The 22815-nt window shown below is 38.4% G+C and overlaps 1 protein-coding gene across 2 annotated transcripts in view; it reads left to right on the top strand.

The window, feature by feature from the left end:
* CDH12 (cadherin 12) overlaps positions 1-22815 on the top strand; it is a 170484-nt gene that overhangs the window by 18599 nt on the left and 129070 nt on the right. For both annotated transcript variants that reach the window (XM_074146586.1, XM_074146585.1), the window contains exon 2: positions 20845-21139. In XM_074146586.1, the coding sequence (XP_074002687.1) occupies positions 20845-21139 (295 nt within the window). The remainder of the gene's footprint in view (positions 1-20844; positions 21140-22815) is intronic.

Here is a 22815-nt window from a genome sequence, read left to right as displayed (position 1 = left end):
TTTACTCAATCATAGAGAATCTCTACTCTGAATAAGGCATTTTAAGAAAATGTACAATCTAGAGAGAAATTAATTTTAACTATACTGGAAAGACATGTATAGAAACTACATATTTGTTAATGCAATCACAGAATACTGGTACCTATTTACAATTTGATGAGATAATCCTAAACTAATTAGCATCTGTTAATGAAACTCTAACAATATTTGCACCATAAATTGAACTGAATTTAACAATAAAGAATAATGTAGTCTAATTTACATAGGACAAGTCAATTACTGCAAGAATCCAATTCATGCAGGACAGTAATATATAAACCAAATGCTTTTTGCTTAAACCAAACCAAAGAATAAACAAGCAACTACACTTATTGACTAATGAATTTGCCAAAAATTAGTAATCCAGAAAATAGTAGTTATTTCCCCCTTTTTTTGAGGGGAAAATACTGAATCTGTGGAAAGCGAGTGTTTCTAGTTCCATTAACAAACTGATTATTAAAATATTTCTTTTCAGTGCAAAGTTATTTCTTAGAAAATCTCATTTCTTTCAAGGATATCTGATGGTGATTTATCTTCTGCAGAATTGTACTGAGTAGATTCAGAGCAGTGAAAACTGCTGTACAAGAGTATTCTCTTGTAAGTATTGCTAACAGTAATCACAGTATTAGCATTGTATTGTCACTGTATATCACTGTATAGCATTGAGGCAAGCTACATTTTCCTATCTCGTTCAGAAGGCAAGTTCTGCCTCCTGGACAATGATCATAATGTGTGACTACATGAACATAGCAGGTGCAGCTTCTGAAAACACAGTGTGCAAGCCACCCATGGAAAGACATGCAAGGCTGTACTCTGCGGTATTGCACTTTATTTACTTATAGGGGATAACATGGAACTGCCAAAACCCATATCCACAGCAGGGCACAAGTCTATTTGGACCAGCCATGTGCCACATAGAGCTTGTTCTATTAAAGGAACAATGGGGAGTTTGACTCAATAAGAACAGAAAAAGAAAAAGGCTTTATGCACAGAGCTTCCCACTCCTACCCTCACCTTCCACACCTGCACGGGGAAATAGCCATTCTTGTTGAGCTGCTATGAGATCCAATTTAGAGCTACATCCTTTAATCTAAAACTAAGTCTTTTGAGAGGCTGGCTTAAGGGTATAAAAAGAATACAGCATTCACTTGTAGTGGGCCTTTTTAAGCTTTCAGAATAGATTCATCCCTTGCTGCCATCCAGCTGGCCTTGTTTTGAGTGCTGCAAAATATGCTTTGAAAAATCATCTAGCACAGGCAAAAGAAAATATTTAAGCAAAAAACAAGCTTTTGATTTATTATATGTGTGCCTTAAAAGTGCGTATTTTTCAATTTAATGATACATTTACAGGAAGCAAGAACTGGTGTTGTGGGATGCCAAACACCTGTCACAATAAAATTTCATGCTATGAAATCATGAATAAACTATGTCCCAGCACACTTACAGCCTTATCAGGATGATGTTCCTCTCTAAGAAGTCGACTGCATAGCAAATTTTGTATAAATATTCTTTTAAAATGGATAAAATTTGTGACACACCCCTGTTAAAGATTTTGACATTCATAAATATATTAAGATTTCTTTGGTAATTTGTTCATTACCTTAATGGCCTAGTTAGACTCGCCTTAGCCAACCTGATTAACAAGCCATTAGAACACTGATGTCCCATAAGATAAAAATAATCTTAAAATTGGTTTGTTTTAAACAGTACTTCAGAGTAGTGGAGTTTTCATTACCGGAACAGCTGTTACCTGGAGCAACACTAATTTACTTTCTTCCTAATTTGATATACCAGCTGCAGCTAGTAGCAGTGTAGGATTTCTGACTTCCTGAAGCATCTATTTTTTTGTCAACTGTGTTAGTACTGTGGACCCCTGGCGACAATTTTGGAGCTTGCGTGACTCCTTTATTATCAGCACCATCAAACTTACCATGGAACACAGGATTCCTTAGATTTTTCATTAAAACTCTAATATTTACCCTTTTAAAGATAAACCTACACAAATTCATTCTTAAGCATGAGATGAATGTGAAATGGAAACTGTATTTTAGAAGAGAAAACAATAGGAGAAGAGAATGGGGGAAGAGAGGGAAGACCTCTCTTCATTCCACAAACAAAAAATTGTTTTGTTCATACACGGGAAAAAACCTCAGAAATGCTGATTAACCTCCCCCTCAAAAAAGTCCTGATACATGCCCTCTCTACTGAAGCAAGTTTGCCCTCGAAAGGCACTGTTTTCATTTTTAAGAAAGGGCAGCAAGAAACATTTTTGGAAGACAGAAAAAAATGATATAGGGCGGCTCTCCAGCTTTCCCATGATCTGTGAATGTCATGACTTTGATCGGCAGATGAATAGGTGTTTCAGCCAGGCTGGGCTGTACAAAGCACAGCCAAGAAGAGATACATGCCTATCTATAAAGAGGTTATAAAGGAGCAGTTACATATCTCAGCTGGAGGATATTTCTCCCTGTGGCTGTAGTGCAGCATTCTAACATACATCCCTCCTCAGCACAGTAGCACGGAAGCACCAGAACCACTGAGGGACAGTTGTAAGATGCTTCCAGATGACTTTGCAAGACTGCAAATAACCTTTGTTCTCCCAGTATTACTGACTATGTTTTGTGGGCTGATCCTGCTGCTACAGCTACCTCTTTCCCATGGGAGAAATATCTGTGTCATGCTACACCAGGTCAGCAGATACCAGCTGTCTACTTTGTCCACAAGAACTCCTACATTTCCTTGCTAAGCAGTACTGCCTGCTGTGAAAGGGATGGAAAAGCACTTTTCCCTGTGGACAGGCAAAGTAATAAACTAGTCATGACAACAGCAAATTAGCAGCACATATCAACACTGTGGGGTGTATATAGGATTTGAGTAGCAACACACTGTCAGAAGTCCTGGAGTTATTATGGACTTTGACACAGGAAAGTTAATGATCTTCAGGTTCTACAAACCCACAGTCATGTAAGAGCTATAGATGATAACTGTACATCAATTTACAGAGGCCATTATCAACCCTACTTAGAGGAAGGGAAACAGACAATGAAATAAAATGGTACAAAGTGACCCAATGGTACAATTTGTAAACAGAATTCAGTGAAAATATAGTGACTCTAATGGCAGTACTCTACCTTTTAGCTGCCTTTCAGCACAATAGCAGCTATAGATGAGCATTAAGTTTGCTTTTCATTCAAGCCACAGAACCCCAAATAAAGATCAGAGAAGTGAAGCAGAATAATCTAACTTTATACAACTTCAGCTGGGAACACCTAAGAAATGATCAATCCTAGTAACTCCAGCTGATTCTGAAGAAGAGCAGAGATTATCACCTTGACAGAGAACACCAACTAAAGCAAACTTGTCCTCCTTCCATATGAAACTGCGCCAGTTCAATGTAGGTTTAAGGATGAAAACACTAAAGGTCAACTCAGTGAAACTGGAGGGCCTATGAAAAGAAAGTTTGGATCATTTATCAGCACAAAAGCAAATAAGCAAATGAAGTTTCCCCAGCTGCTGGTTTTACACACACAAACATATACCCACATGTTTTCCATATGCTTATTTTAGTGCACTTCTTTTCCTGGTGAGACATAGAAGAGAAAAAAGAAAAAAAGAGAAAAGAAGAAAAAAAAATATGATCAAACATGTGTAAATGATATGCATTACTAATGGATGTTGCAAAACAGCTAGCAAATGTTTCCAAAAGAAAGGGCAAATGAATTTTACATACCCAAGTATTTTAAAAATACGCATTTTATGAGAATCTTAAAGGAAAAAACAGATGGCATTTTAGACTGAGTTCTACATACAAGATTTCTCTATCACAGATTGTGAATAATGTATGCATCCTTTCTCATCTCTTTCATATATAAAAAGTTTTGAAATATTAATTTTTGTAGTTTAGAAAAAATTACAGTGAATATTTTCATGAGCAAATATTCAGGAGAAAGTACTGGCCTTCACAGCAATAAATATACTGTTATATATACTAAACAATATTTAGAAAGTTACTTCTGTTCTTCATAACTCCTTTTACCCTTTTTTACCACAAAATCTTTCTCTTTAAAAACTTTTTTGAGTTGGACAATTCTAACTTTCCATTAAAAAAAAAATAACTAGACTTCATGTCGTCTTTTGTTATTGCAGTGAAATAATCTATTTAAAGAGAACATACTTCTTAAACCAAATACATCAACAAATAATTTTCCATTTCTCTGTCACGATTCTTATAACTTTGCATTGTGTGTTTCCTGCTTTGTCTTATCAATCAATTAGCCAGCAGGCCTGTGTGGATGAACAAGGAACTGCTGGACAAGCTCAGGACCAAAAAGGAGGCCTATAGAGGGTGGAAGCAGGGACGGGTAGAATGGGCAGAATATAGAGAAACTGTCCGAGTGGCCAGGAACCAGATCAGGCAAGCGAAAGCCCAGGCAGAACTAAATCTAGCCAGGGACATCAAAAACAGTAAGAAAAAAGTCTATAGATATGTCCGGGATAAAGGCAAGACTAGGGAAGTTGTGGGCCCTCTCCAGAAGGAAACGGGAGACCTGGCCTCCCAGGATATGGATAAGGCTGAGCTACTGAACAACTTTTTTGCCTCAGTCTTCACCGGCAAGGGCTCTAACCACACCGCCCAAGTCACGGAAGGCAAAAACAGGGGCTCTGCGAATGAAGAACTGCCCACAGCAGGAGAAGATCAGGTTTGAGACCTCTTAAGGAACATGAAGGTGCATAAGTCCATGGGATCTGATGAAATCCACCCACGGGTCTTGAGGGAGCTGGCGGATGAAGTTGCTAAGCTGCTTTCCATCATATTTGAGAAATCGTGGCAATCTGGCGAAGTTCCTGCTGACTGGAAAAAGGGGAACATAACCCTGATATTCAAAAAAGGAAAAAAGGAAGACCCAGGGAACTATAGGCCAGTCAGCCTCACCTCTGTGCCTGGCAAGATCATGGAGCAGATCCTCCTGGAATCTCTGCTAAGGCACATGGAAAATAAAGAGGTGATTTGAGACAGCCAACATGGCTTCACCAAGGGCAAATCGTGCCTGACAAATTTGGTGGCCTTTTACAATACTGCCACAGGCTTGGTGGACAAGGGCAGAGCAACAGACGTCATCTGCCTGGACTTATGCAAAGCGTTTGACACTGTCCCGCACGACATTCTGGTCTCAAAATTGGAAAGTCATAGGTTCGATGGATGGACCACTCAGTGGATAAGGAACTGGCTGAATGGCCGCACTCAAAGGGTTGTGGTCAATGGTTCAATGTCCAATTGGCGGCCAGTGATGAGTGGAGTTCCTCAGGGGTTGGTACTGGGACCAGTGCTGTTCAGCATCTTTGTCGGAGACACGGACAGTGGGATAGAGTGCACCCTCAGCAAGTTTGCTGACAACACCAAGCTCGGTGGCACGGTCGACACGCTGGAGGGAAGGGATGCCGTCCAGAGGGACCTGGACAGGCTTGAGAGGTGGGCTCGTGCAAATCTCATGAAGTTCAACCAGGCCAAGTGCAGGGTCCTGCACCTGGGGCGTGGCAATCCCAGGCACAAATACAGGTTGGGCGGAGAATGGCTGGAGAGCAGCCCTGAAGAGAAGGACTTGGGGGTGTTGGTGGATGACAAGCTCAACATGAGCCGGCAATGTGCACTGGCAGCCCAGAAAGCCAACCGCATCCCGGGCTGCATCAAGAGAAGTGTGGCCAGCAGGTCGCGGGAGGTGATTCTGCCCCTCTACTCTGCGCTCATGAGACCCCACCTGGAATACTGTGTCCAGCTTTGGAGTCCTCAACACAGGAAGGACATGGACCTGTTGGAACGGGTCCAGCGGAGGGCCACGAAGATGATCAGAGGGATGGAGCACCTCCCCTATGAAGACAGGCTGAGAGAGCTGGGGTTGTTCAGCCTGGAGAAGAGAAGGCTCCGGGGAGACCTCATAGCAGCCTTCCAATATCTGAAGGGAGCCTACAGGAGAGCCGGAGAGGGACTCTTTGTCAGGAGATGTAGTGACAGGACAAGGGGTAATGGTTTTAAATTGGAAGAGGGGAGATTTAGATTAGATATTAGGAAGAAATTCTTTACTGTGAGGGTGGTGAGGCACTGGAACAGGTTGCCCAGGGAAGTTGTGGATGCCCCATCCCTGGAAGTGTTTAAGGCCAGGCTAGATGAGGCTTTGAGCAACCTGCTCTAGTGGGAGGTGTCCCTGTCCATGGCAGGGTGGTTGGAACTCGATGATCTTTAAGGTCCCTTCCAACTCTAACCATTCTATGAATCTATGATTCTATAAGTCAAAATTTATTAAAATGGAAATCTCTTGGTGAAGTCAACATATATTTGATCTGTCTCATTATTTATACTGTTCTTTGTATGTTTTTTTTTTTTTCACATTGCAAAAAGTAATAGCTGAACATGTTATAACACAAATAAGACAGAATTAACTAGAAAAGAAGGTGTATGGGTAGATGCGACTTTTACTGAGGCTTTACTTTGTACTTGTATTCCACCTGTAGTCCTCACATGCAGGTCACAGCCATTTTTGTGAACATATACATGTACACATGTATACACAAACATTTATATATATACTAGAATCCATGAATATAATTTGGGGGGGTATTTGTTTAAAAAGTGATTCAACAGCACAGCAGGATATAGACATGAGTAAGCAATGGAAATTTTTGCTCAGACACCCCTCTTGCTTCTAACCATTCTGTGATTCTGTGATTCTATGATTCTGGAAGAACCATATGCATAAGGATTTAGGAAGAAATTAACACCTCTATTATTTCATTGAGCAGCTCTATCCGAAAAAAGATGGAATATAAACTCACCCAGACACAGCTCTTATACCTCTCTTCCTGCTTATTCCCTCTTCCAAGGTCTCTGTAGCAATAACCTTGTCACCCTCTGTCTCTGGGGTAAAATGACTCTATGCTCTTCACTTCCTTCTCCATTCCCAATAGCAGCAGCAGAGGTGGCTGTTCTTTCATCTCATCAAAGTAGAACCCAAGTACACCCACAGCTACAGAAAACAGAGATCTTACCATAGCCATATAATAATTTCTGTTCCAAATTATGAAACTCTTTAATTTCCTTGTCTATTATACTGTATTCTCTGCTGATTCTTAAGAGTATTTTTTTTATCCATTAAAGAAAATAAGTAAATCTTGCAAGTAAATGCTATAGCTAGAATATAACTTCATGTAAACTCAACACATTTTTTAGAAAATTGCATTGGGACAATCCAGCAGAGACAATTGCCATTCAGATTTATAACTAAACTGCTCCATTAGAACAGAAATTATTTGGGCTTGAGCTGTGGAAGATATTATATTTTTGCTGGTTAGTACATAGGTGTGACGTTTTTATTAAAAAGGAGGCATACCAGTATTCTTACACAGTGCAACTTAATGAGAAGTGAAATATGAGTGTATCCTTAACTCACAATAAATATAGGATTTCTATGATTTGATTCAGTTCTGCATAGTGCCATACAAACACTTCTTGTTTTAAATAATCCAAGCCTGAAGAACAAAGTCTATCTGACACTTTACCTGTATCCTAAGAACCTACTTTTATCCCATCCACAGGTCAATTAATTTAAAGACCCCACTGAAAGAGAAATTTTCTTGTTTTTGCAGAACTGCCAAAATTTTTTATGTAAGTCAAGCTAAAGAAAATGCAAACTATGCAGCATGTCACTTATCTGTTGTACCAATTTACTTGTTTTATTTATTGTATTCATAGAATCATAGAATCATAGAATGGCTAGAGTTGGAAAGGACCTTAAAGATCATCTAGTTCCAACCCCCCTGCCATGGGCAGGGACACCTCCCACTAGAGCAGGTTGCTTAAAGCCCCATCCAGCCTGGCCTTGAACACTTCCAGGGATGGGGCATCCACAACATCCCTGGGCAACCTGTTCCAGTGCCTCACCACCCTCACTGTAAAGAATTTCTTCCTTATATCTAATCTAAATCTCTTCTCTTCCAATTTAAAACCATTGCCCCTTGTCCTGTCACCACTCTTCCTGACAAAGAGTCCCTCTTCAGCTCTTCTGTAGGCTCCCTTCAGGTATTGATAGGCTGTTATAAGGTCTCCCCGGAGCCTTCTCTTCTCCAGGCTGAACAACCCCAGCTCTCTCAGTCTGTCTTCATAGGAGAGGTGCTCCATCCCTCTGATCATCCTCGTGGCCCTCCGCTGGACCCGTTCCAACAGGTCCATGTCCTTTCTGTGTTGAGGACTCCAAAGCTGGACACAGTACTCCAGGAGGGGTCTCACGAGCGCAGAGTAGAGGGGCAGAATCACCTCGCGAGACCTGCTGGCCACACTTCTCCTGATGCAGCCCAGGACACGGTTGGCTTTCTGGGCTGCCAGTGCACACTGCCTGCTCATGTTGAGCTTCTCATCCATAAGCACTCCCAAGTCCTTCTCCTCGGGGCTGCTCTCCAGCCATTCTCCACCCAACTTGTATTTGTGCCTGGGGTTGCCACGTCCCAGGTGCAGGACCCTGCACTTGGCTTGGTTGAACTTCATGCAATTTGCATGAGCCCACCTCTCCAGCCTGTCTAGGTCCCTCTGGATGGCATCCCTTCCCTCCAGCGTGTCAACTGCGCCACCGAGCTTGGTGTCATCAGCAAACTTGCTGAGGGTGCACTCTATCCCACTGTCCATGTCACCGACAAAGATGTTAAACAGTACTGGTCCCAGTACCGACCCCTGCGGAACACCACTCGTTACTGGCCGCCACCTGGACATTGAGCCATTGATTGTAACCCTTTGGATGCGGCCATCCAGCCAGTTCCCTATCCACCGAGTGGTCCATCCATCGAATCCATGAGTTTCCAACTCATGGATTACCTAACTTATTGTCATGGTTTCAGCTGGGATGGAGTTGACTTTCTTCCTGGCAGCTGTTTTAGTGCTATGCTTTGGGTTTGGGATGGGAATACCGTTGATAGCGCACTGATGGTTTTGGTTATTGCTGAGCAGTCAAGGCCTTTTCTGCTCCTCACACCGTCCCGACAGCAAGCAGGCTGGGAGCGCGCAAAAAATTGGGAGGAGACACAGCCAGGACAGCTGACCATAAGTGACCAAAGGGATATTCCATGCCATGTGACATGCTCAGCATATGAAGCTGATGGAAGAAGTCAGGGGGGACATTTGGAGTTATGGCAATTGTCTTCCCAAGTAACCATACACATGATGGAGCCCTTCTTTCCTGGAGACGGCTGAACACCTGCCTGCCTATGGGAATGGGTGAATGAATTCCTTGTTTTGCTTTGCTTGCATGCACAGCTTTTGCTTTACTTATAAACTGTCTTTATCTCAACCTGCAAGTTTTCTCACTTTTACTGTTTTGATTCTCTCCCCCATCCCACCAGCAGGAAAGTGAGCGAGCAGCTGCATAGTCTCAGCTGCTGGGTGGGGTTAAACCACGACACTTATTAATATCGTGAATACCACCTTATATACATTCTATTGAAATGACTGGCACTATTCCTGAAGACACTAATTATATTCGATTGAGTAAAAAATTGTAGATTGAGTAAAAAATTGTAGATATGACCACTTTGTTTTTATTTCTAAAACTCTGAAATTTGAAATAAAGTTAATATCCCTGCCAGCTATATTGGTAAAGTTTTTCTATTTCTAAGAGAGCTTTAAAGTAATACAACCTTTTTCTCAAGTAGGCCTTCTCCCTCTGCAGAGGCTTCCACCACTGATGTTTAGTTGTCCTTCTGAATATGATATGTGTCATGTTGCAGTACGGACATCATGATGCAGGTGACGGGCAAGCAGGTCTGCTAGGTGCACCCTCCTTAAGCACTTTCATTCCTCTTCCTCCAGAGCGATCACATTAACTCAGCCACCTCAAAAACATGTTTCTGCTCCTTTTTCTGTAGTAGCTCCTCAATAAGCTCGTTCTTTTTTTAATTTGTTGAACCTCCTTACGTTGAGGCCACAAAATTTCCTAAGTTGCTACTCTGCTATTAAGTAATCACTGCTTGTATTTTACCAATTTCTTGTTGGCCCTTGAGACAAAGAATGTAAGTTGATCAGACCAGAAACCAGCTTCAGCAAGTAGCTTTAAAAAGTGGAGGGACTGCTGTTTATTGCATTATTGCTTGAATTATACCTAGACCTCAATCAGTGTTGCAGGAAGTTTACCTCAACGCTGTACCAAATGCACAGCAAGCTACAATTTCATGGCCAAAGAATATTTATCCTGAAACCATTTTCAGTGTTTCAGCAAAATGAAATAAATACGTACAACAAAACCATTTCCTATGCTTCTTCTGAAACCTGAGGAAAATAAACAATTGCTGTGTGAAAAGGCAATTTCATTAATACAGCCTTTAAAAATATGGTTCTGAGGAAATCTTGCAACTGGGACATGATTCATGTGATTGCACTTTCTTGAGGTTTAAGGCATCTGGGCACAGAAGAAGTCTTTCACTTTCTCTGCTGTACCTTCCATTGCTATATCTCATACACATTAAGTATTATTGATTCATGACTGCTGGATTATTTTGTATTTATTGTGGTGTGGTGTGCTGGTTTGCATATGTTTTGGGGGCCTACTTAAGACAAGGAGATTAAAAATTCAGAAGATACTCTGTTTTGCTCATAAAATTCTGTGCATCTAAATGCTTTAAAGTTACCCCTCTACTGTATGTCTTAAAATTAATATTTTTCACCTCTGTGATGAAAACTAAGACTTTTTTAAAATTTATTTTCCTATTTAGAAAATAGAAGAGGTCAAATAGTTTATAATAGTATGCCTTGTCACAGTGATAGACAGGTTGAGGCAGAATCTTTCTACTCTGTCATTCCCTATCTGTTTTAGTGTGTCATTATCAAACAAAAAGAGACACTTTAACTGACAGTGCTTTACAGCAAGTGTGATTTACAGAGCGAGTTTTTTGTATTTAACATAACATTAAATTTAAATACATGAGGAAGAGAGTTTTATATTCATTTGCAATACAGTCAGTGAAGAAAAATATTTGAAATAATGAAAAAAATGTATTAAGGGAGAGATCAAAAAGAAGAAAGTTTAATAAGCACCAACAGAATTTAATAGGCCTTTTCTCTAAAATCCCCCAAGATCAGACTTGAATTGCAGAGCATACTGGTATAAATAAAAAATGAAACAGTGGAAGATTTATTGGCTACTTAAAGTTCCAATCTGTCAAATTAAGCATAAGGTTTTCTAATCGGTTTAGAATCTTTGACCTCTCCAAATGCAATGGACTTAAACTGATATTCTTTCAGAATATGTTTCCAACAATGCTTTCACTCAAAAACGAGGAGACCCTACAGTCCCAGTCTTTCTGTTTGTGTTCTAACTACAGGAACCTCTTCTTTTTAGTTTATGACAGAGATCCTACTAAAAGTACTTAAAAGTTATGTATTTATCAGTGACTTTTAAAAATTATTATTATCGTCATCTTTGGGATATACAAACAGAAAAGATTTCAGCATAGGTATACAACTGGGTATACACACTGTGTATACAACAGGAGTCTGTGTGGTGATCTGTGTCCTTTCATGTCTCTGTGTGTCAGAGAATTGTGGCTTCCTAAAGCAGGTTAAATCTAGTTTAGGGAATCTTACGGAGGGTATGCTTCTAGGAACTATACTGAGCCTTTGACTTTCCGGAGGAGCTCTCTCTGGATATTTTGCAGAGCTAAGTCAGGGAGCCAGAGTCAGGCTTGGGATTCACTTTGGTGTGTTCAGCTGCACCATTACTAAGACTATGGAAGTCAGCTAACCCCTAACCACAGTTTTCTGTGTTAGAGACTGATTAACAGTAGGAGAGAACTGGGTTCATGACTATGTTTATGACTATATAGTTGGAGATATTTCTTCTCCTAGTTGTAGTTGTGGTGTGGAAATGCATGCTGCCCCACAGCTACTGTCCCTCATACAAGTTGCTGCCTTCTACTCAGAACAACACCAGCAGCAATTTTGAGTTTTCCATGATTAATTTCAGAAGAGTCAGGCCTACAAAGGTCAGCTATTCGACTGCTTTAACTAGATGGAATATAAATGATATAATGAAGTTCAAGGGAATTCAACTAACTCCAGAAATTTGGGGTGGAGAAGTGAATGCCACCAAGGGAAGGAGTGGGAGGCTGCTCAGAGCTATGACCTCTTCTAGCAGTGGATGTCATTCTATAGCCCCTCTTTTCTGTGGCAGTCGTCAGCAGGCAACTGTCTTTTTGTCTGTCACTTCAGAAGCAGAATGACATATAGTACGCTGTCTTCCCTATGACATATTTATAGCTAATCCTACAGCCTGCACAAAGGTATTCCCACTGGCATCAATAGGGCAACTCCTGTGAGAGAAAAAAAAGGTCGTACAACAGAGCAGCTGTAGCTACAGCTTCCATAGGAAACTGAATCTCAAGAAAAAAAAAAAAGTCCATAATCTCATGGTCCATTATTAGATGAGATGATGAATCTCATATATTCATCATGTTGGATTTGGTAGTCAAGCATGTATCCTCTGACGCTAACAGTATTTTCCCTGTAAAGCCAAAGTAGTTAGGGTATAAGGAATAAGGAAAATAAACCATGATTTTATACCTTGTAGTTTAAGACATCTGTAGAGTATAATTCCACAGAAAACGGATCACATTCACACACCCTTGAAAGCAAATAATTTTGTCACTTCACAAGCATAAACACCTCATTTTAGACTGAAAATATCTAACCTTGCCAACAGCTTAATTTCAGTGACATTATGCAATATGAAGTCCTGCTTCTCAGCTTTTCGAACAGTGGTTATCTGGTGATCTTCAGAGAGACTATCTTCATAAATATAATTAGGCAGTTATTAGAAGTTATGAACTCTATTAGGTGTCTTACAAATTTTGTTATAGTATATTTCATGTAAAGTCTTCCTATGTCTCTAGTATCTATGTTTATTATATTTATTCATACAGCATAATTCATATTTTCATTCATTGCTCTTTTATATATGTTGTAGAAGGGATAGAGCAGGGAACATAATGCAAAATAATATGTTACTGTCCATATGTGGCATCCAGAGAGATGCAGGTCTTTTTGATATTCTTACAGTAGTTCCTATTTCAAAAAGGAAATACTACAATCCTATATACTACCTAAGAAGAGCACCACCTCTTTACAGTTAGCATTTTCATTAATTACAGCAATGCCATTGGGTGTTTTGCAGATCTTGTGCAATTAATTAGCAACGATGTAGAATTTCATTGTAATGTTGTGTTTTCTTAATTTAGTTTTCGAAATTAAAAAATAAGTATTGCTTTGAAAAGGAATACAAGTATCTGCTGCTGAAAGAGGTGATGGTTTTTCCCCAGACCCCTGCTTGTGGCAAATTCCCTTCCCTCATTTCTCAGTTTCAGTTTCATTATGCTCCCACTCAGCCACTGGGATTCCAGCCAGGCACTGGTACAGAGGGAGCACCAGTGCTTTCACAGGTGTAAATCAAACCAGCTCCACTGATGCCAACAGAAATGCATTCGTTTGTAACAGGTGATGTCTTGCACAGACTGCTTTGAACCAGAAGACAGTTTATCATAGATTTCAAGTGGACAATAGTAAAAAGAAAGGAAAAGGCCACATCTGTTTATGAGGATACATGGCACAACCTCACCTTTCCCATCTGATGGATTAAGGCATTTGGGCTGCAAGGGTTTTAGATTCAATCCTCTGCTCTGTTCCGGTTAAATACTTTGAAAAAATTCTGGAATTGTAAACATTTAATGAGATGGTGAAATCATTTTCCACTGAGCTGTCATCATTGTAGCTAATATTACTTCAGCAAGATTTATAAAATTATGTTGGAGAAATAAGTTGAAAGTTGATAAATTTCCTCACATTTTGTCTTCTGTTGTTGTCTAATGGCCGATACTGGAATTTGTTGTTGGAACCTGTGATTATGTTGTTACTTTACAATGGTAATACCTAGAGACTTCAACAGATTCATGGTCCCATCAGCTGTTACCACTTTGCAGAACATTTCTCTCAAATGGATTCAACTTAACTGTGGACTTAGGCCTATCAACACGCATACAGAGAGCACATTGTAACGTGTAGTTATATAAGTTCAGTACAAATAATTTACTAAAAAATTACTTCTGACATTAATGTTTAAGAGAGGACACAGTGTTTCTGTATGCATCAACTCCAGATGAAATGGTGATGTAGAAGTCAGTCAGAAATATATGCAACTTGTAACTTACATATATAATTATTTGTATAAGTAATTTATAATGAGATATTATTGATAGATTTTTATTCTTTCAATATTTTACTAGTGGTTGGCTTTTGTTTTTTTTCATTTGGCAATATTTTTTTCTATCTATGGGCAATTGCATGTCATGAAAGAAAAAGAATATTTGCTTTGGAATGTGCTTTTGCAAGTGTTATTATTGAATTACACATAACGAAACAAAAATATTCTTGTACAGTGGAATTAGAAAAATAGCAATCCCTGACCCCTCAAGTCAGTGATGTTGATAGGGATGAGGATTCCTGACCAGGTCAGGTACTGTTTTTATTCCTTGCTAATGACTTTTTTGCCATCATATTACTAACTGGCAACCACACTCATTATTGGAAAAGACTGGTCGGTCTTAGTATGCTTAAACTACGTCCCCATGACAAAAGGAGATAATGTTTTATTTAATTGGATAATCGTTTTTTTAATTTAAATAAAGCTCAGCTTTATTTGCCAAACAGGACTAATCAGAAAAAGAGCAGAAAACCTTTTTATTTAATTCCTCTTGAATAATATATTCTAATCTAATTTGGACAGCATACAAAAGATACTTCAAAATGCAGAACTGTGTGGTATATTACCATTTTTATAAAAATTAGGCAGAAGAATGCCAATTCTTGGAAGCAGGTATTTTACTAAACATAGGAAAAGAAGCCGTAGCAATACATCCCTAAGAAAATTAGTCATGGTGATATGATATACACAGCTTGCTAGTTCAAATAATTATTTATCCTTGGTACATTTTTATATCTATATTTATATTTTTTTATATATACACATTCTTTTATTAATTTTTTTTATTATTATTTAAATTCTCATAGCACTAAGAAACCCTAGTCATGGATGTGGGTCTCTTGTAAAAGCCCTTTACAAAGCTAGTACAAAGACACCCCTTCCTATTGCAAATAATATTCAGTCTTAATAGGAAACAAAACCATCTTTTCCAAATGACCTTTAGAAAACTGCACTTTTCTTTTTTTGTTCATCTTTCTTTTACATCATCGTTTTGTGCTTGGACTCAATGATCTTAAAGGTCTTTTCCAAGTTAGATGATTCTATTTTAGTTGCTACTTCTTTCCATACACCTATTTTGCAGATTGTTGTTCATCTGGCCCGTTTTCTAGTAGTGTCCTGCGTCCTCCCAACACAAGCTTTAGTCTGCAGTCTTGCCTTATTAATGTATGTTAACTGAGTATTCAGAAGATGTTTTAGCTAATCCTAATTTTTAGGGTCAAGAAACTTTTGCACTGAGTGTATTGTGAGCGGATTTTACCTTGTCCCTAAATGTCCTCTGGTGGGGAGTGTTTGTGTCTCTCTTTGTGATGGAGAGGGGAGGAAAGAAAAAAATTGATTTGATTTGGTTAGCACCAATTGCACTGTTGATTTCCTGAATTAAAGTATGTGATACCACCACCCTCTTTTATCTCAGGAAAATGTTCGACTTCTATGCATTTTTAGAGGGAAAAAAATATGTATTTGTGTAAAAGCAGTATATTAAAATCTAATTATCAGTTTTCAAAAGGAACTATGCAATCTGTGTAGACCACAGAGTTCTTGCCAGTAGAAAATATGTGTAGAATAAGTATCTTTTAAAAGGGCAATGTTCCAACTAGAAAGTCATCTTACATGGTTAGTATCAAAAGTTTCTCTAGGCTCATTTACACCCTTCTTTCCTGTAGTGGGCATCCCTGTTCCAACACACAGACTTTGCAGTAGAGGATTGCCAAAATAGCTCTGCTAGCATCTGTTTTCCATACAACAATCACTTTTTTTTGCATTTCCTCAGTTTAGGAAGTCATTCCGTGTTTACAGACTTAGGTAACAGTCGAGTTAATTGTCTATTTTGACTTCTCAAACAATTTTCATTGTGTATCTTACCCAGGAAAGGGCATGGAGAGGAGCTGGTGGCTACAGAGCAAATGGTGATGCTTGGACGTAGATACAAGCAGAGGAAATAATGCAATAAAGTCCTAAAGTACATTGCATAATGAAAAATGTTGTAAAGATACAGATATGGGATGGATAACTAGTACTGTTGTGCATGCAAGGAAGGGTTAATATCTTGGAACATTTAACAATTTTTTCAGTCCAGATATGCACTGCAATATAGCATTTAAATTGATCTACTAGCAATAAATAAATTGAACAGCAAATTTTTCTTCAGCCTGTGAAGCTGGCAATGGAATGAAACTTAGAGTCATAAAATATATCACAGGGTGAATATATCAATTTAGGGATGTTAAACATTACTTGACATTTAAAACTTTTTTATTTCCTCCTCTTTTTTTTCCCTACCTTTTTTTTTCTTCGTAATTGTGGATGGATGGGAAATCCAGAACGGGAACCAGTCTATTCAGAAAACAACTTTTCGGTGTCTTTATTGCTGTGATACTAAGATCACAGCAATCCTAGTGGATGTCATAGCCCTTGTTTTTGCATATTCTGTGAGGGTATAGCAATTGCTTCATTTTGAGGCCAGACTGTCTTGCAATTTGTTAAACTTTTTCTGTTTCTAATTTATTTACCTATGGCTGTGAATTTACAAATTCAACTTTCCAAATCATTGTAAGTTCATTAATGCAAACATTGAAGTGTTTATAAAAGAGAAGATGTATAGTTGAGGATCAGATGCATAGGTTACTGAGGAGCAAATCAGCACCAAGGAACAAACACTTCTGATCCATACTACTGCCTTGTTGAATTTAGCTAGGAGTATACAGCAGTTCTTGAAGTACGTTACCTAATGCATTTCTTGATCTTTCAGGTGGTTTCATATGTAATATCAAATAGTTTGTGCAGGTGTATGAATTCTTGGAGCGACACGGAGTTAATAACACTGAGTTATTGAAGCAGTAAGGTCTTGATTTATTGCTAAAATGCGAATAATCATACCATTTGTTAGGAATTGGACTTAACTACCTGAAGAACTGAATAAATAATTTCTCCCAGATGTTTTTGTAATGAGTTGTTACAAACTTTTTCATCGTCTCTGAAGCAAACTAGCTTTCAGCTAGTTACAGGCTGAAGCAGATTGCTAGATCACATGGACTTGCAGACTGACTCAGTCTGGCATCTGGTCTTGGATACAACTCAAGAACAGTGTCATAGTTTCTGCATAGATTTACACAATTTATTTTACAATAGTATCCATCTTGTTATTCATACTTGATTTTTTTTTATCAGTCATTTTCTTTGCCATATGTGTAATTGTTTGCACACATTAGCAAGAATCATGGGATGATGTGTCTTTATCTGCCATAACAAAAAAATATTCATAATTTTCTGCACTAACAGAATTTGCTGCAAGAAATCATTAATTTTACACTTGGGGCAGATTTGCCCAAAGATCTGACACTAAACTGTGTGTTACTTAGGTAGTCAGAATAACAGTGCAGATTTGAGCAAAAGTAAAAATGAATCCCTCACATTTCCAAACCTTTGTGTCACTTTTAATATTCAGGATTTACACATAAAACATAACAGTAAGAAAAATCCATGTGAATACAATCATTTGTACCACCCTGTTGTGGTAAATTCAAGTAATTCTAAAATGTAAACACATTGAGGGGGTTTTGGTAAGATTTAAGCACTTGTTCTTTTGCCCTGGAGTTTTGCTCAAATAGCAGAAGAGCAAGAATTAAAAAATAAGTAAAAGCAAGAAGGAGAAATGGGATACAAAACCAAAACTACTGCTGGACACAGTGTCAGAAAAACTAGTCTTTCATAAATCTTCTGTAAGTTTTTCAGCACAAAAAAATAAATGTCTTTTCTTCCAGTGCAATACAACTTGTAACACATAAATCAGAGACACACTAGCAAGCACTTATTCTTTAGCCTAAACTGCTTTCTGAAAAATTTCAGGCATTGAAAGTCAGGATTATTTTCTAGTGCTGTGCAAGTCTCTCTGTCCTTGCATCTGAACCTCAGCATTTCATGCCTTTTATTGTTGGAGAATTTAGTTCATTTTAAATTAAATCAAACAGCTATTCCTCTACAGTAATTAGACACTTCGTAATGTTGAATTGCCCCAGAAATTGCTAGCTCAATGTGGGTTACAAATAAGCATGCATTTGCACATTGTCCAGCAATGACATCTAAGAAGCCTATATCAAAATCAGCAGATTAGCATGATTTGATGAACAAATACAATGTGACAATGTCCCAGCTAATGCAAAGCAATACAAGTCTGCTTAAATCAGTGGAATAGTTCCTAGGTTATACTAGCTGAGTGATATTTGTGAAGCACAGTAAACACATCTATAACTGTATAATTGCTAATGCTGCCAGTTATAAAGCTTTTTTTGCTCTGATACAGTTGAAAGAAAGCTATGTTTATGCTTGTCTTTGTATTTCACTCTTTCTTTCTCTTAAGAGCCCTTGTTTTGCTTTTTCCTTGTTATATATTTTAACTTCTTCCCCTGATAAGGAAAGCAACAATAATTATTTCTCTCTGGTATAATCCAGGCACTTGGATAATGCTTGCAATTCAGCCTGATTTGTTACTAGTTGAACATAAACCCTTCAGCTGGCAATCAGAAAGACACTCAACCATCTAAGCTTTAGTGCCAAACCTGATGACAGGAGATGGGAATAGAGACAATATTCTTGGCATGCTTCCCTGTTTACAAATCCCTGCTTGAAACCACATTCTTTTGCCCTGTGATATTCTTGCTTCCAGGACTATGGGATAAGGTAGACTTCACAATAAAGCCCAGACATATTTTATTTAATACAGGGACACAAGTAAGAAAACGGTGTGATTCCCTCTGTAAAGTTCTAACATTTTTTTCTTTGAGATTTGTCATCATCATTTTGATATTTTTTTCACTCCATGTGTGTCTGTAAGCCTCTATATGATAATGGAAGGAACATACCAAGTTTTAACTGAGCAAAGTATAATGGAACAGCAGGAAGCTTGTGAGCCACTTAAATTAAAATGATGAGGAAGAAATAGTCATTAATTACCTCAGGCTGCATTATCTTTTCATTTTGCAAGCAAGGAAATATTTAACACCCCAGGAGGAAAAGAATTAACTTCCTTTGAATCTTTCAACGGTGAACCAGTGCTCAAGAAGCAAAATGCTTTACTTCGGACTGTAGAGATAATTTTAAATCACAGGCAGGGGGCAGCTAGATGAAAGATCAGAATCTAGTATATTCACTGAGCAGGAATGATGAGATGAAAAAGCAGACAAAGAAGAGAGAATGTTCATGTTCTCTCTATCCCACAAACCATGACCTCTTCCACAGTCACAAGGACCTATTTTCAATTTCAAGGCAATAGCTATAAATGTTAATAATTGCCTTTACCTCTTTCTTTGTAGCTTAGCTTCTTGCCCCATTACCAAAACCATTTAGTTTCTCAGTAATTCATTTTCTACATAATCTCCTTTCATGTCCCGTGTTTCCTCTATTGTGTTTCACCTTGGGCAGTACATCATGTAAATAAAGCCTATATCCATAATCACTTTACTGTACTGCTTAAGGGAATTCACTCTTGAAAACTCCATTCCAAACCATGTCCATTATAGCAGATCTCTTTAGTCCTCATTAGATGGGACAAGCAGGTGAATATTTTAAAAGCTATTTCAGCATCAGTGATGTAACCTTGAGTATCTATTCAGAACTTTTAGATGTATTTAAAGGATGAGTATGAAACAGATAAAGGCATCTGAGAAAGAAGTTCATCATACTGTATTTCGATTTCAAAAATTCTTGCATTTGAAATCGTGTTTAATGCCACATCATAATAGTATAGACACAGATCAAATGGACAAAAACTTGTATTCAAGTATTTTTTCAAATTAGAAGTAGAGATTTAACATGCTAACAGCCTAGAAAATGTGTGCATTGGTATTTAAGGCAGAATCAATTGAGTTAAGGCAGAAATGACCGAATTTCATATTCTTCCAATGAGCAAGAGAACTCCTAGCTTCACACTGTCTGCAATGTGACTGTCTCAGAAAGGACAGAAACAAACGATCAAATATTTGTGTAGAAGAGGTAGTATTTTTAGTTCTGTTTAGCATTTACTGTAATTAAGAGGTATATATTGTGGTTTTTTAACCATGTTTGTCGGAGTTTGAGTTTAGGATTCTGTAAAGCTTTTGTGTGTGAAATGAAAATTAGATAGTTCCCTTCTACTTCTCTGAAATCCAAATGCCTGTGAAAGCTTTTGTCACTCTCTCATGTCATCTCACGTTTGTTTGATGTGGTTATTGCTGGTTTTCCATCCTTCGTCTTAATTTATAACAAATCCAAAGCCCTGCTTTATTGCATTTTTAGTAGTGAATATATTAATGGGAAAAAGCAGGTAGATTTTTAAATGCTGTTTGTGCTGGGTACTAGATGGGGGTAAAAATACTCTATAACAATGCTACCCACATTTTTTGCGTGCATTTAGAGACAGTTACAGACTTATGAAATTGGCTCCTCTAACACCCTAAGAGAAAAAAATAAAAATAATTGCCTTCAAGCTTAGAAAAAGCCATTAATGTTCTTTTCCTCCTTTTTTTTTTCCGTTTTTATTCTCAAGCTCCATTCTGACTTGGACAAGGGAGTGGGCACTGTTAAATATACACTTTCAGGAGATGGCGCTGGCACAGTTTTTACCATTGATGAAACCACAGGAGACATTCATGCCATAAGGAGCCTAGATCGAGAAGAAAAGCCTTTCTACACGCTCCGGGCTCAGGCTGTGGATGTTGACACCAAGAAACCACTAGAACCTGAATCAGAGTTCATCATCAAAGTGCAGGACATTAATGATAATGAGCCAAAGTTCTTGGATGGGCCTTATGTTGCCAGTGTCCCAGAAATGTCTCCAGTGGGTGAGTAAGAAGCTTTAAACACTTGTTAACTAATTGTATATTGCTTAATTGTCTCAATGTGCATTTCCTGCTGAGGAAAGAAAGAGAAGGCTGAAATGAAAACATAACTTCTAAAACTTATTATTAGAAATGTCTTGCTCTGTGTTTAGAAATATACAGATTACAGTTTTGGTTTAGCTTTATTTGCTTATTTAGAAACCCATTCTCCTGCAAAATCAATGCTTGTGACTTTAAGACTCTGAGGACAGGAGGAGAAAAAAAAAAATATTCAAGGCAGGTATACTGAGGTCCAGGGGTTCTGTGGATCCCCAAAGCTGTTACTTCACATGATGAAGTGTGTTCCCCTTGCTTCATAGTTAACGTTGGCTGTTCACTGTATAGAATTAGGTGGTACAACAGCGTCTTGCCAATTACTGTTCTTGTCTTTGGGTCTGTTAAACAGCACTTGTGTGATCCCCTAATTATGAATTAGGGGACAATTCTTTATCCAAGTCCTTCTACACTGTGGTGCTGAAAGTAGGAATTGATCTCACCTGGCTCTCCACAATGCAAGAATGGGAGGCTCAGCAAGATTGGCTTAAGATCTGAAAAACCTAATGCCCAAGAAAATACTGAGTGCATTGGATTCTTAAGTCAAAAAAAAAAAAAAAAAAAAAAAAAAAAAAAAAAAAGAGAAGACTGACTGGAAACACTATAAGTTTTCAAAGAGCTAGTGTACAAGGGAGAGAATAGTTTTCTCTCCAAAGAAGGTGGACTGTAGCAATATACTGAAGAACTGGAAGAGGTTTTTGTTTGAAGAATTTTCACAACACAATAGACATTTGCCAGGAAAGGCATAAAGAGCATTGATCCTGCTTTGCAGCAGGAGAATAGACTAAATGGGCCCTTCGGGTCTCTGCCTGATGGCTGATTCTGCAGTGGTTCTAAGCAGTGTGTTTGCAACACAAGTACTCTGCTTGTGTCCTGCTGCCAGATGGTGCTTCGGGCTTCCCTGCAGGCACCAGAAATTAATTTGTACTGGGCTGGGAGGCCTTTAACTTCCCAGTGCTAGTTTCAGCTTATTGCCATTTTCTCTCCTAAGTTGTCATTTCCCAGTACTTCACAGGCCAGTACTAGTAATTTAATATTCCCTATAGTTGCTAACAGTTTGGGAAGTTTTCTGACTCTGAAATGTGCAGAGGGATCCTGTTGCCCCTTCAGCTGTGCCAGTCAGATGGCGATGTTTTGAAAGACAATCCAGGAGGCAACTCGGTATTTACACAAATTGCTATATGGAATTAATGAGGTAGTACTTTAAATTTTGTGATAAAGAGTGATAGAATGTAGTAAAATGTGATATGAGTAGACAGGTAGAGATGATCACACTAATCTCATACATGTGTAGAGATGAGTTTACTGTAGTCACCTATAGAGGCACAGTTATAGATTCACTATATAGGTGCACTATTGTTGTTGAGATGTAACTGAGTATGCTGTGTCATTGAATTTCACTGATGTGAAAATTTCACATCATTTCACTGATTTCAAATTTCACTGATTTCACTGTATGCAATTTCATGCATACAGCATTTTAAAATAAATGCTTTTCAATTCATTCTCCTTTGGAAAAACAGCAGTAGATTCCATGGCAAAAATGCACTCTCCTGGTCGTCACTTTATTCAGTCACATTCACTAC

This window comes from Numenius arquata, chromosome 4 (genome assembly GCF_964106895.1).
Source record: "Numenius arquata chromosome 4, bNumArq3.hap1.1, whole genome shotgun sequence".
NCBI lineage: Eukaryota > Metazoa > Chordata > Aves > Charadriiformes > Scolopacidae > Numenius > Numenius arquata.
The sequence above is the reverse complement of the archived record's forward strand: the minus strand, read 5'-3'. Positions and strand labels throughout refer to the sequence as shown.